At 40.8% G+C, this 15514-nt stretch overlaps 1 protein-coding gene across 2 annotated transcripts in view; it reads right to left on the minus strand.

Moving 5' to 3' along the window:
• The window catches only part of KAT2B (lysine acetyltransferase 2B), a 94623-nt gene that overhangs the window by 19931 nt on the left and 59178 nt on the right, over positions 1 to 15514 (minus strand). For both annotated transcript variants that reach the window (XM_081825798.1, XM_081825804.1), the window contains exons 7-11: positions 14255 to 14361; positions 9844 to 9969; positions 7421 to 7557; positions 4405 to 4613; positions 3230 to 3356 (exon numbers count right to left, since the gene is read on the minus strand). In XM_081825798.1, the coding sequence (XP_081681924.1) occupies positions 3230 to 3356; positions 4405 to 4613; positions 7421 to 7557; positions 9844 to 9969; positions 14255 to 14361 (706 nt within the window). The remainder of the gene's footprint in view (positions 1 to 3229; positions 3357 to 4404; positions 4614 to 7420; positions 7558 to 9843; positions 9970 to 14254; positions 14362 to 15514) is intronic.

A 15514-nucleotide genomic window follows, 5' to 3' on the forward strand; every position in this document is an offset into this window, starting at 1 on the left:
TCTATGGGATCAGTACAAAAAAGAAAGACAGCCAAAAAGAAAGACAGCCTAAAAGAAAAACTGTCAAAGGCCAGGAACAAGCAGTAAATATAACCAATAAAAATACATAAGATGCTTGACCTCAACAGTAATTAGAGCACTCCATCAAGAAACGCAACATTGCAGTCAACGGTACGCAACCATCTTTAAGGTTGATGGCACCCAGCCAGTTTCAGTAAAGACAGGAGAAACAGTACCCTCCAAAACCATGGGTGAAAGTGTAAATCGGTAAACCCACTGAGAAGGGCAAACTGGAAATATTTTTTTTTAATTTAGACAGGCCATATTCAATCCTGCATCAATTTCACTTCTCACTGTCCAGAAAAACATTTCCAAAGAGAGCACTGTTTGTGACAGAAAAATAAGTGTAAATAAACATAAATGTCTTCAATAGGGAATGATTATATAAATTATGGTGCTTCCATATTATGAGATACTATGGAAAAAGGGTAAAATAGCTCTATATCAGCACTAACAGAAATTTCTGCAATGATGGAAATGTTTTTTATCTATGCTATCCAATATGGTAGCCATTAGTCACGTGTGGCTATTGAGTACTTGTGTAAATAAGGAACTGAATTTTGAATTTTATTTAACTTTAACTGATCTAAATATAAATTTAAATAACCACATATACGCACTGAAGCAGAGTCTGCTTCTCCCTCTCCCTCTGCCCCTCCTTCTCCCCCTTGCTCACGCTATCAGATAAATAAAATCTTTAAAAAAAAATAAAAAATACACATTTATTATGATATATAAATATTAGTTATGTAACTTTAAATTTGCCCAATTTCAAATCCAAATAGTTCTTAAATGACAAGATAATTCTAAAACTGGGTGATGAGCTTTTCAAGTAAATTCTGAAATGTCATTCATCTTGTGTGTGCTTTGAGCAAGATAAATTCACATACAAACCTTATTTAAAGCATCACAGGAATTTATATGTAAGCCTGCTTCTCTGAAATGAGTGGATGCAAATTTGGAAGTATCCTTTAGCCAAGATTTTTAACATATTAAATAAAAATCTAAGACCTCCACTTACGAACTTGAGGTTTTTTCCCAAATAGGTGCCAGCACCGGCTTTCATCAAACTTACCCGTTCTATTCAGTTGTGAAAGACTAATCTTCATTTTCTAGAACTACAGTTTCAAATCATTTACAAAAACGTGGCTTTTTTCTAGTTCTAGGATTCCTACTGAGTTTGTCATGTTTGGCCACCCTCCTGCAAGTCTTTAGAAAATTACATGGTTTGGGGAAAAAAAAATCAATTGCCCGTCTGGGAAGTAGTAAGACAAAGCACCCAATTCATATTAAATACCGTTAGTTTTCCTCCGGTATCCCTAAAAGTGTCCAAGTCCACCTTGGTGTAGCTTTCTCTGAAAACAGAAATTTTGCCACCTTTTTCTGGAATTATAAACCAAAGACATATGGGCCAGCTCCCTCTCCCTAGGAAAAGCCAAACAAATTTTCCTTCCAAGGAAGCTTCTAAACTCTGGATACTTGAACTACTTCTCACTCAGGCTAGGGAAAAATAAAATAGTGATAAGCACAGCAACAGCACCATCTAAAGACACACTGTCAGAATGTCATGCAAAAGCACCAGATGTCCGTTTCAAGCAAACCTGGGCCCCTGCCTTCTCCGGTCAGAATGACAGAGGTATGACTGATGGGTTCCAAACGTCTATCCTTTGATGCTCAGTACTATGAGTCAAAGACAAAAAGCCCCATTTTGTGCTTTGTGAAAAGAAATCACAGCAGCGCTAACAGGCGCGGTGGGTCGAGTAAAGCTGTTAACGAACACAAAAGTACCCACAGCACTGGCCGTCGCCCTCAGGCAGAGAAGGATTCCTTCCAGTGACTTCCTGTCGGCTTTTGTAAACGGCACCGGTTCTCTGCAGCTGGAGAAGGCGACCCTGTCCCTAGGCCTGCACTGCCCAATGCGGGAGCGCTGGCCACGTGTGCCCAGTGAGCTCCGGAAACGTGGCTAGTTCAAGCTGAGATGTGCTGAAGTGTAAAACACACCCTACACTCCAGAGACTGAAGACAAAACAGTATAAAATGTCTCATTAGTAATCCTCTGTGCCCTGACGGAGTACCTGCTGAGGCAGTGTCACCTCTCTGGATACGGTGGGTAAAATAAAATAGGTTTTCAAAATTAACTTTGCCCATTTCCTTTTTTTTTTTAACGTAGCTCCTAGAAAAGTTAAAATTACATGCATGGCTCCCATTCGTACGTTGCATTATATTTCATTAGGTAACACTACCTTAGGCTTTCCGGTCATTTTTCTCAGCAGCTACCTAATCCTGAGCTACTTATCTTTCCACCGTTTGCCCTGGTTCTGCATGACACTACTTAGGCTTCCCAAAATACCAAATGAGTAATAGTTTAAAGACATTTTTCCTGGTTCTGTTTTCCTAAAAGCGGCAGCAGAGCAGAAAACACAAGAGACACTAGACCAGAGGCCTTTCTGCCGACGGAGAGTCCACACTTTATTCCAGTCCTACTGCAACACCAGCTGCAGCTGCAGTGGAACAGCCTAGCTCCCGGGGACGAAGGGACCAGTGACAAGGACAACTGGGAAGGTCAAGTAGACACACAGACGCACACACATACGAAAAAAACCCCACATTCCAAACCCTGCATGAATACTTCTAAAACTAAATCATAAATTGGTTCAAATTTTTCATGACTTCCTTTATAGGATTTCTTTAGCCCTTGACCGCCTTTTAAGGACACAGCCATAAGACATCTTTCTTAAATGTAAGCCACCTAAGTCATGTAACCCACATCTCACCGTATCCTTTCTGCTGGGTCAGTGTCACCGGCTGTGTGTGTGTATGCGTGTGCACGTTTAAATTCACAATGAACAGTGAAATTTATCTTCCAACCTCCCTTCACTTGTCATAGACTATCCTCCAGTTGCACTGGGGGCTGTGTGGTGTCCTTGTACCTTGCCCCAGGACCCAACAAAGCCGTGGTAGAATCTGACCTATTGGGATGTGGAACCGTTTGCTCTCTTCACACACATGCACGCACATTTTCAGCAAGAGGACTCTTCTCAGAAAGTCCTGAACCCCACTTCAAACTTTCTGTGGACGTGGCACAGAGAGACAGACCTGCCCAGGCTCCGCAGCTTTAGTGAGAAGCACCACATTCTGTTTTTCTTCTAACACCTTGGGTTACCCTTACCTTGACTTGCTCATTTGAGGTTACAGCACAGAAAACAATCTCTGTGAATCCTTGGGATGGGAACATACGGAAACAGATACCACCAATAACACGGCCATCTTTAATTAGGGCAAGGGTTTTGTGTTTCCTGAAACAATAAGATTATGGCAAAGTTTTACCTATTTTGGTTATATAAAAATACTTTTGGGGAGGGGGGATTCCTCATTAACCAAACAGGAAAGGAGGGGAGTGTTTTTCTTGAGTTTCTATGGAAGCCTCCTTTATCTAGACACTATCTCGGTAGAACATTCTTAATGTGGACTTTTTAGAGCAAGCTCACCTGCACAAGACTTCATTCATGGGGGCTTCCGTCACAACAAAATGCCGGCCGCCTTGGAAGGGTCTGAGGTTTATAGGTAAAGAACAGAGTATGTGTGCAGGTGCCGACTGCTACTGGAACAGTGGAACACTCAATGCCAAGGGACCCACGGTACAGGTTTGGAGGGAAAGCACTAAGTCATGGACAAATGTGGGACATGTTTCTGAAAGGTTTACTCTGACTCAAAAACATTACAGAAACAATATGGAAGAGAATACAAAATCCACACGTACAATTTGCCAAACCCTGCGTTACAGAATCCTGTCGGAACTTCTGTCTCAGGCGTCACTCTGAATTGTCACATGCAGGGATCACATTCCACATAGGCTGCTAGGCTATATACGTTCAAGTACATTCAATTAAGAGAACTTTAGGTTTTCTGGTGTTTGGGTTTTATTTAAAGCAACGGATTTTCCAATGTCCCTGTCTGATATCCCAATAATTTTCCCCCAAGTTAAGACCCAGCAACAGTGGTACCTAGTTATGATGCCAAATTCAAGCATGTTTTGACTATGAAAAAGTAGGACATCTTCTTGGTGCTTATATTTCTTCACTGCTATAATGAATGAACCATAGGACAGTCACCAGCAACTTAAAATATAGAGCTTCATTATTATTAACAAAGAAATGTATGAATTGTTGAAAAATTCATCTTACTGCTTTTAGTCATGGCAAGTATCTTGATGTAGCTCTGTATTCCCCAGCGTGACAAAAGGCAGCAGGATTCAGTAGCTGACTCTGGCTTACTTCCACTATCTGAGTGGTTCCTCTTTCATTTTAAAAAGGAAATAAGAAAGAAGAGCCCAGTACTACTTACGGGTCAAAGACAAGCCGTGTGATGTATTCTTTTGGCATCCGGGGCAGCTGGTGTGAGAACACGTTCTGGAGACCGACTAGCCACATTAGAATCTTCTTGTTGGGTTTCTGGTTTAGGGAATTGCCGACCACGTGAAATTCAATCACACCCCTGCGCTCTTCCAGCCTTGCTGCTTCGTCCCTGGCTGAATGTGCTGACAGTAAATTGGTCTGCAGGAGACAGGAAAAAATTACACAGAACTCTTCTCTTAAGACAATGGGGATGGGACTTCTCCATGCTTCTCTTATTTGTTCTAATAAGATACACATTTGTGGATTTTCAGGGACCAAAACAACATAAACAAGTTACAAAAACAAAATGGAAAAGAGAGGTAAAGCATTTTGAGAGATTATTGTATGTGTACATGGATATTTGGCGTAGATTGGGAACCATCAAACCTTCCTGTGAAGTGCCATATAGTAAATATAAGGTCTCTGTGGCAACTAGTCAACACTGTTGTAGTGTGAAAGCAGACACAGACATACATAAATGGATGGGGGGGTGGAGCCTGAGAGGCTCAGCTGGTTAGGTGTCTAACTCTTGATTTGGCTCAGGTCATGCTCTCAGGGCTCCACATGGAGCTCTGTGCTCAGTGGGGAGTAGGCTTGGGGATTCTCTCCCTCTGCCCCTCCCCCCCCGCTTATGCATCTTCTCTCTCATAAATAAATAGATCAATAGATAGATAGATAGATAGATAGATAGATAGATAGATAGATGTAGTAACGTTCCAATAAAACATTATTTAAAAGAGGGCGGTGGTAGAACAGACCAGATTTGGCCTGTGTGCTAACCCCCGGTTTGGAGGAATCCCATCTGGCTAAGCTTTACAGGAGCCTCAGAATGACCGATCCCCAAAATTCCCATCACAGTCCCAACAGTGACAGTCACGTTTATGGCATTAGCACCTCTTTCTGGAGGACAGTGTGTTGGGTATCTGTTCTGAGGGTATCTGCTAACCCACTCTCAACCGCAGCTGGCAGCAGCCCTTTATGTTCTCCGCCCTATTTAATCCACCCAGGGGTGTGCAGGTAAATGTTCAAGCCAACAGTTCCCCAGGGAAGAAAAGCCCCAAATGGTAGCATCTGCTCATCCCACTGGTCTGCAGCTGGCTGCCCAGGTGACCAGGTGCAACTGCAGTCAATTTCAAGCTACCAACATATTTAACACCCAGCTTACAAAATTCTTGAAAATTTAACAACTGCCTTGTGCATGTTGTACAAGCCAACTCCAATACACTATCAAATCCACCCAAGAAATTTTGAAATGTGTGATAACATCCACCCTTCACAGCTGAAAAAAACTGAGCTAAACTAATCTGTGAAGTTACTAAATCCTTGAAAGACAAGTACACAAAAGGTATAGTATTAGATACCAGGACTGGATAGCTAACAGGAAATGGGAAGAATAATCTTACAATGAGATTATTCCTCTTAAAACATTCCAGTTCTCTGAATTATCCCCAATACCATAAAATAAACATCTCAGGAAACATGACAAATTAAAAACTGATGTAGCAGAGCCACACCAAAAAAACTTTAAAAGATACTTTACAAAATAATCTCCAAGCCATTTCTTCATTTCCTGGAAGCTGTCAGAAATGTCTTTTTTTTTTTTTAAAGTAGGGTCCAAGCCCAGCGTGGAGCCCAACACAGGGCTTGAACCCACAACCCCGGAGCTTAACTGACTGAGCCACCCAGGTGCCCCAGAAACATCTTAAACTGCCTTGCCCCTGGATGTAATGCAATGAGATAACAGAACTTTTCCAAAACTGCTTTACTTAAATCCAATCACAAGTAAATAGACAAATCCAAAAGGGGGTTGTTATACAAAACTAGTGAGCAGGATTCTTCAACAACGGCACTGCCATAAAAAAAAAAAAAAAAAAAAGGACTGGGGAACTGTTCTAGATTGAAGGAGACTAAAGAGATGATGAGAAAGAACCTAAATGCAATTCATGATCCCTGGCTGACCCTTCAACAACAGGAACAAATATTCTAAGGACGTAATAGGTTATATGGGGAATTCAGATACAGGCTCTCTATACATTAGGCCAGGGGTCAGCAAACTTTCTTATAAAGGGGTCAGATACAAGTATTTTAGGCTTTGCAGGTCATAGATCACCTGTCTTAATTATTCAAATCTGTTCTTGTAGTGCAAGGCAGATAAAGACAATATGTTTCAATAATACTTTATTTACAAAAACAGCCAGTGGGCCAGATTTGGCTGTAGTTTGCCAATCCATATATTAGAAAATATAACCTAGCTAAATTTTCTGATAATGGTAACTACATTGTGGTAATGTAAAAGAGTAAATATAGAGGTGAAATGTTGTGACATCTATATTGTATTCTGAAATGGTTCCAAATGGTTCATAGGAGAGAGAGACAGAGGTAATGCAAGTGTGACATGTTAACAATTGGTGAATCTAAATAAAGAAACTATGGATCTCAGGGGAACCTGGGTGGCTCAGTCAGTTAAGTGTCTGCCTTCGGCTCATATCATGATCCCCGGGTCCTGGGACCAAGTCCTGCATTGGGCTCCCAGCTCAGTGGGGAGCCTGCCTCTCCTTCTCCCTCTCCTCCCCAATTGTGATCTCTGTCGCTATCTCTGTCTCTCTAATAAATAAATAAAATCTTTAAAAAAAAAAAAAAAAGAAACTATGGTTCTCTATCATGAAATGTTTCTAACATTTATGAGGATTTGAATATTTTAAGATAAAGAGCTGAGGGAGGTGGGAATGCTTTCAACTGTGAGATTATTAGTATGTTTCCCTGTAATGTGATATTCATCAAAGGGAATCACATCTCCACCAGCTTGTCTTACCCTCCACACCCTGACCACCTGGTTAAATGCAAACCAGGATAGCATTAACACGCTATCTCTCAATGATACCACCCCCATTTCTACCAGCTGGAGTGGCCAGGAAAATGAAAGGGGTCTACCAGGTGGCTGGGCTGCTCTGGTTTACCCTGCTGACCTCTGGTCCAAGCATTGCTGCAGGGTCTGTGATGGTAGACATGACCTCGTCGATTAATTCCATTGGAATATCCCCCATAACTCGGGGTTTCTTGGCCTCCTCCAAGGCATGAGAGTCATTCATTTTCCTCTTTTCTCCTGTGATGATCAAAATAAAAGGGCAAACAATGGATGATCTTAAACACAAAGCAGGTAATACATGCCAACTAATCCAATTAATTTTCTGTGAACACTGATGGGCATGGAAGTCAACTCTCCATTTACCCATGGGAGGGGTGGCAATGGAAGACGGGAAAGAGAAGGGAGGAGGTGACAATAACTGCCAACCACAGATCCATTCTGAATATTTTCTATGATAATTTTTTAACTTGCTATATGAATTATGAAGGCATGTATTTGTTCATTTGCAAATGCAAGGGGTGATTTTAGTTATCATGGTTATTAATCTCTAAATTTAGTCCCTTTGCGGTCAAAGAACATGGTCTGTATGATAAAACATCAAAAATTTCTGAATCTTACCTTAGAGTGTAAAATACTACCAATTATGTGTAAATGTGTTGTGTCTTCTTGAAAATAATGTGTATTTTCTGACTTTAGAAAGTAATGATCTCTGTACATCCATTAGATTAAGCTTACTGATTGTGTTTTCAGGGCTTCTATATCCTTAACGATAGCTTTGTCCACTTGAACTATGAATTACTCAGAAATGTTGCTTCAAGCCTTCAACTATTGGTTGATTAGGTTATTTCTCTTTGTGGTTCTGTCGAATCTCTTTCACGTATGTGTACGTGTGTGTATGTATAGATATATTATATATATGTCTATATATATTTGAAATACACAAATGAAATGTTTCATTTTGCCAGTGAATTTAATTTTTTCATTATAAAATAACCCTCTTTTCCTCTCACAATGCTTTTTTGCCATAAAATGATACCTCAGAAAGTGAGCTGGGCAATTCGCAACATGTCACATGCTGGGAAAGGCCATGCAAAGACAAAACTTTCTCCCATTTTTCTCCTTAGATTACATGGTGGCTTTTTGTCCTTTCTACTATCATGCTTGGCTTTTCCTTTGTTTTTTTTCCTTGTCATAATATGTATTTATTTTTATAATTAAAATTTATTAGGTGTTCAAATCTAATTATTCCTCATGTCTGAATCCCACTAAGCACATTTCCATAGATCATTCTCACCATCTTTAGTTAAAGGAACAGAACAAGGTAAAGTATCTTGTCTACATGAGATGCTTCCATAAACATTATGTGTCACTTACTAAATGGCTTTTGTTGAGTTCTTGTTTTTATAACTTTTTTAGTTGTTATTAAAGGTGAGAATATTTTCAGTCATTTGACCAAGAAGCCTTCAAGTTCCACAATTCCCCAAGAGTAATGCTATGAACTACTTATTCTGTAGCTGAGGTTTATAACTAATATGCCCCAAACGTGATAAATTGCTAATAGTGTTATGATAAGAAAGTATCTGAGGCTACATCCAAGCTCACTGGCAAAGAGTTTTGGGACTGATCAGTGATGTCTCCCTTGGAAGTAACAGAGAGTAAATGGTGGCACATATATTAAATATGTGGTCCTACACTTAAAATTTTCTTCTTTCCCTCTTTTATGCCACTTCTTTAATGTCAAACTTTGGTCATATCCCAGATTTGTTTGATGTCAAGCCCGTGGACAGAAATGCAACCTTCCAAACATTCTATAACTGTGAAATGCCTATAGGATTAAGACATGTTTTTTTGCCTGCATGACTGATTACATTAGTGGCCAAATTCTTTACCCTCCTGGTATCCACACTCTGCCATGTGACTTTGTGGTTCTTACAAAAGAAGTGGAGTACATTTCTCCACCCCTTGACTCTGAGTTTGACCATGTAATTGGCCTTAGATGACAAAATAAGGCAGGAGTGATGGTATACCAGTTCTGAGTCTAGGCTTCAAGAAACTGTATGTATTTCTACTTGTTCTCTGGCACTTCTACCATCGTCAGAAGGACATATTCTGCCCCAAGAAAAAAGAAAAGAAGCCCAGTGATCCCAGGAGGAGGATGAGAAATATATGGAACAGCTATGCTCCAGCTTAAGTGTTCTAGCCAAGCCCAGGACAGAGCCCCAGGTCAACAGGTAGACTCATGAGCAAGCCTAGCAAAGACTGAATGAGGTTGGCTGAGATCAGCCACCTTCCAGGAAACACAGAATGAGTGAGCTATGATAATAAATGATTATGGTTTTAAGACTCTGCATTTTTGGTTGCTTTGTTACATAGGAATAACTAACCAATACAGCTCAAAGTGATTTCCAGCCATTAAAATCCTGGATGTGTACAAATTGTAGTAAATCTACCTCTGGCACTCCTCAGATAACAGAACTTCTACGGCAAATCATAGCCTTCTCTTATGCCCCCTTAAGAGCTTACCTGGGTTTGCCTCAAGCCCAGAAGAGCCTTTGCAGGAAGGACTGGTGCTCCCTCCATTAGGTTGCTCAAGGGAAGATGAGTTTGAATTATATGAAATGGTTCCAGCTACAGGAGGTGGACTGATAACTGGCCCCAAAAAGAAAAAAAAGGTATTAGGTGACTCCTTCCTTAGGCAATAAGGAACCACGTGCACATGCAACCATCCCATTCCTGCCCAATACCACAACAAAGTCATCTTCAAAATAAAAGCCATGCAGGGGCACCTGGCTCAGGGGATGGAGCATGGGACTCTTGATCTTGGGGTTTTAAGTTCAAGCCCCACACTGGGTGTAGAGATTACTTAAAAATAAAATCTTTTAAAAATTGATTAAAATAATAAAATAAAAGCCATAGGGCCAATGTGAGCATGATAATAAAGTAAGTAACAGATTATAGCCTATTGAATACAGTAAGGATATCTGAGTCCACATTGATAAAATAATAAATAAGTGGGCAGAAGGTGAAAGTCTTCCTTACAGGAGAATACCAATAAATAAAAAGGAAGGAATGATGGATGTTGGGGAGCGAAAAAACAAAACAAAACAACAACAAAAAATTTTGGCAGCCAGCATATAATAATTGATTCAGGGAAGAATTTTCTGTGCAGGCTAAACCTTGGGAGTATAATTTTGATGAAGACAGGATAATTTCAAAGTATCTCTCCACAAAAACACTTTTTTTATTGCAAAAGGAAAAATGGTAACACTACAGTGGAGAAATCATGTAAACACTCCCGTCACCAAGTGATCAAGCTCATCCCGACAACAAGGAGAGAGGCCAACATCATGTGCCTCCTGATGGGGCACAAAAATTCTATAAACCACATGTTTGAGATAAAAGGCACAATGGAAAATAGTCTACAGATTAGATAATAATATTGCATCAAGCTTAAATTCCCTATTTTGATAACTGTACTGTTGTGAATTAAGAGAATGTCCTTGTTCTTGGGAGACAACCACTGAGCTCAGTAAAGGGGCATGATGTTTGCAACTTTCCAATAGTTTAGGAAAAAAAAAAAGAGAGAGAGAGAGAGAGAGAGGAGGAGATAAAGCAAATATGGCCAAATGTTAACAAGTAGCGAATCTGGGCAAAGGCTATGCAGTATGCAAGATTTCTTTGTCCTATTCTTGTAACTTTTCTGTAAGTTTGAGAGTATCTACAAATCAAAAACTTTTCTGCTTTGTTTTATAAAGCCATTGTAAGAATAGGATGTCGCTTCGCTAGTGTGCTGCTGATTTTAGCTAGTGGGGTGAGAGCAGATGAAGGACACAAGACGTCCTCAGTGGCACTGGTCATGTACAGGACAGAGCACGGCAGTGCAGCCAGATGCCCAGAGAGAATGTTCAACCAAGTTTCAATGCAGCCACAGTTCAGTCCCCAGAGGACGTTCCGAATGGCCAACAAAGTGATGGAGTAAGTGAATGGAGCAACAGAGAGACACCAATCCATAGCGCTCAGAATATACTCAAGTGCCAGGCTACATGGCTTTGCTTCCAGGAAACAGGCCTTCTGAACCTCAAAGTGCACTGGAGTGATTCCACACAGAGAGGAAGCTCCGGTGACTCTGAAGACATATGAGTATCTTGCACAACTTGCGAGCCATCCTTATGAATGTCATGTATCACAGCTGCAGAGCTGTGTAGACATGCCAATTAAGTAGATGATTACACTCTTCTTTCCCCCCAGAGAAACACTGCAATTACAGGAGAACAGGAGAAGGCAGCCTGCTTCTGACAGCTTTGGGTAATACTAAAGAGGACAATACAGCTCAACCGGGTTACAACCTTAGTCACAGAAACAAATGTGGAATCCCGAGAGTCAGAGACAACGCCCATCTTCTCCATCCTGCGCTAAGGCACAGAATGCACTGGAAGCTGAACAGACTGGGAGGCATTTTGAGCAGGCAAGGGTCAAGGGAAGTTTTCACAAAGAGAGGAATCCTCTCGGGAAGGCCCTCCAGAAAACAACGAAGTTGACCCTGTTGTCAACTCTGGTTGTCAGCTTTGGTGTCTCCCTGCCCGTAGGAGGAAGCTGTGTTCTTCACTCATTCCTCCCACAAGCATCTGCCTGCACGTCTGCAGCACACACCAAAGCAGTGGCGTGTGCTACTGGCCAGAGTCTGGCTCTCCCTACAGGGAAGCAGTTAAGGAATTCCACAGCTCTGATGTGGGCCAACTTGGTGCTCCTCTCTCAGTCTCTATTTCTCATCTACATAAAGGGGACAATAATGCCAACTTCTCAGGGTTTGTGCTAAGGCTTTAATATGAAGCAGACTTCATAGGCAAGCACTTAATGGATGTATGTTATTATTATTATTATTGCGGCAAAACAGTCTCTCACCACCCTGGACTCACACTCAGAGGAGACAGAAGACTTAAAGAAAAACGGGGTTAGGATAGCATGAGTTAAGTGCTGTATGACACAGCACTTCTCAAATATTGCTGCACATCACAATCACCTGGGCAGCTTTTAAAAAGTCTTAATGTCCAGGCAAGACCAATTATATCACTCTCTCGAGAAAAGCCTCAGAAATCAATATTATTTTAAATCACCCCGGGTGACGCCACTGGGCAACCAAGTTAGAGAACCAAAGATAGATATATTCAAGGTTCTGTGAAAGTCTGGAAGAAAAGAGATCCAGTCCTTGCTGGAAGGCATGGGAAGAATAAGGAAAGGGTTTGTGGGAGAGATGCCATTTGAAAATCAGATGAGATAAAGACAAAGATAAAATGAACAGCACGGGGACAGAGAAAGCAATGCAGAGAATATGCCCAGCCACCACAGAGAATACGTCCTGTAAACACTAAAACTCAAGTCTGTAAAAACAAGAGTTCCAACAAAAAGGATCTGATCCAAACCAAACTACCTCATTCCCTAAGTACTCTGCTTTATAGGGATTTAATTATGTTTACATCCAAACTTGGGCTCTAGATGAAAAAAAAAAAATTATTTATTTATTTATTTTTAATATTTTATTTATTTGACAGCGAGAGAGAGACAGCGAGAGGGGGAACACAAGCAGGGGAGTGGGAGAGGGAGAAGCAAGCCTCCCGCCAAGCAGGGAGCTCGATGCGGGGCTCGATCCCAGGACCCTGGGACCATGACCTGAGCTGAAGGCAGACGCCTAACGACTGAGCCACCCAGGCACCCCGAAAAAAAAAAAATTCTAATCACCTTCTCAAATGCATTACGCTGAGTGAAAGAAGTCAGACTCAGAAAATGGTGTACCATATGATTCCATTCATATGACATTCTAGAAAAGGCAGACTCCAGGAACAAAAAACACATCAGTGGTTGCCAAGGCTGGAAGTAGGGCTGAATGAATGGACTACAGAGGGTTACAAAGGAGTTTCCTGGGGTGAAACCACTGTTCTGTATTTTGATGGTACTAGTGGTTATACAACTGCATGTGTTTGTCAAAATTCACAGAACCATATACTCAAGAAGGTGACTTCTACTGTGCGTAAAATTTTTTTTTTGCTGGAGGCAAAAATACTACACACTGAGCTAGATATACTAAAAACTCTGACATCAAAATTCTGCATTCTCGGGGGGTGGGGGGATGGGTTAGCCTGGTGGTGGGTATTGAGGAGGGCACGTTCTGCATGGAGCACTGGGTGTTATGCACAAACAATGAATCATGGAACACTTCATCTAAAACTAATGATGTAATGTATGGGGATTAACATAAGAATAAAAAAAAAAAAAAAATTCTGCATTCTCTTTCCCCATGGCCACATATAAATGACTGCTTTGGCATCTCTTGCTAAACTTCTCCAGAGTCTTCCTAGTGTTAAAGGCAGCAATTCAGATCCTCTCTCTGGGATCAGTGTGACTCCAGAAGTCACAAGTCTCTTCCTTCATCATAAAATACCAGCTGATGCCACTCAAGGCAATGCCAAGGGTGCTCTGGCCCCACTGGGAAGTACCTCATGACCGGAGAATCAAGCCTGCTCTTCTCCACTCACCACCCTACCGTCATCCATGAGCGTAACTTGATGCACCAACAGACATCACAGATTCAGAAAGCAAACCAAGAATTGATTCCTGGGCATATCTGGCCATGGACCGAGACCTTAAGTGTCTTTAAAAAAGAGCCAGCATTTGACTACAGAGCTGAGCTGTGTGGTATTTTACATCTCATATAAAATCGTAATGTGCAAGCTAAGCAAACCCAACAGTACAAGGGGGAGTGGTTTTAACTGATTTGCACCTGCTCTCCTCATTAACAGAGATGCAGATGCAAGACTTGCCAAAGTGTTATTTTTTTGCTGGCTCTGTTCTTCAATTTTTTGATGAAAAACACAAATAAATGCAGAGTGAGCTGTGACCAACACTTCCTGATCTCGGATTTATGCAAAAAGGAATTTACCTGTTTGGATTCCTAGCTGGCTGGTTCTGGAAGAGGCTGAGAGAAAATCCTGATCCCAGATAGGAGAGTTTTGACTATAAACTTCTTCTTCTAACATGGACAGAAACCTAGGCATAAGAGTAAAAGCAACAGTAAGATAAAAAAAATAATAAAAAAAACTATTACCAGAGGGATGAAAGCCCTAACCATCTGTGGCAAGCACCCCACCATCAGCATCTCACTTTCAACTCAGAAATACGCTTGTGAATTATGATTCAATTGATGATTTGTGGATGCTCCCGGTATATTCAAATAAAGAAATTCATTTCTACAAATTTACTCTCTTTTGGTTCTGCACGGACTGACACAACATAGACTGCACAGAGTGTTCTATCAGTAGGAATGCATTCCACTGAGCATTCCTCAGCCTCAGAGCAAGATTTCCACCATCTACGTAGCTGTTATTACCACTGTCATTATCCATCGCAATAGCTAATAGTTATCAAGTGCTTGCCATGTGTCTGCACTGTTCTATAAACTTCTTATCGAATCCTCACATCAACCCAATGAGTGACATATTTTATTTTTATTGTCAGACATATATAACTCTTACAGACAAACCCTGTTCTAAGTGTTTGATGTATTACTCACTCAGGTGATCTTCCTAACAAACCTATGAAATGGAATCCATTATTATATCCATTTTACAGAAGAAAGAACTTAAAGCACAGATATTATATAACTAGCACAAAGTTCCACAATTAGTAAATTGCAGGGCTAGGATTAGAATGTGACTGATTACTATGTTATACTTCTTGTCATGTTATAAACCAAATGGATCTCAAAGTTTGGGGGCCCCCCACAGAAATGACCTGGAGATAGATCTTGTTAGAAATATAGATAGCTAAGCCCTACCTGGGCTTACTCAATCGGAGTCCATGAGAACAGGCCTGGGTAACTAAATTTTGATGAGGTACCTTAGACTTAGGTACACCAAAATTGAAGAACTATGATTAAAATACCAACACAAATCTACACATCTGGTACTGGAATACCTTCCTACAAGCCTCTTTTTAAGGCACATTAATTCTAGTGGAGGAATATAAAAAAATGGCTAAGAGCTTGGGCTCTAGAATCCATTGGCCAAGCTCACCACTTAATTTCTGTGATCCTTGGAAGAAATTCTTAGCTTTCCTCTTTCTCAGATTCCTATTCCATAAAACAGAAATATCAACAGTAATTCCTGCATAGGGTCATAATGAGAAATAAGCTAATGTTCAT

Source organism: Leptonychotes weddellii, chromosome 1 (genome assembly GCF_054177405.1).
Source record: "Leptonychotes weddellii isolate Sample4059 chromosome 1, ASM5417740v2, whole genome shotgun sequence".
Lineage (NCBI taxonomy): Eukaryota > Metazoa > Chordata > Mammalia > Carnivora > Phocidae > Leptonychotes > Leptonychotes weddellii.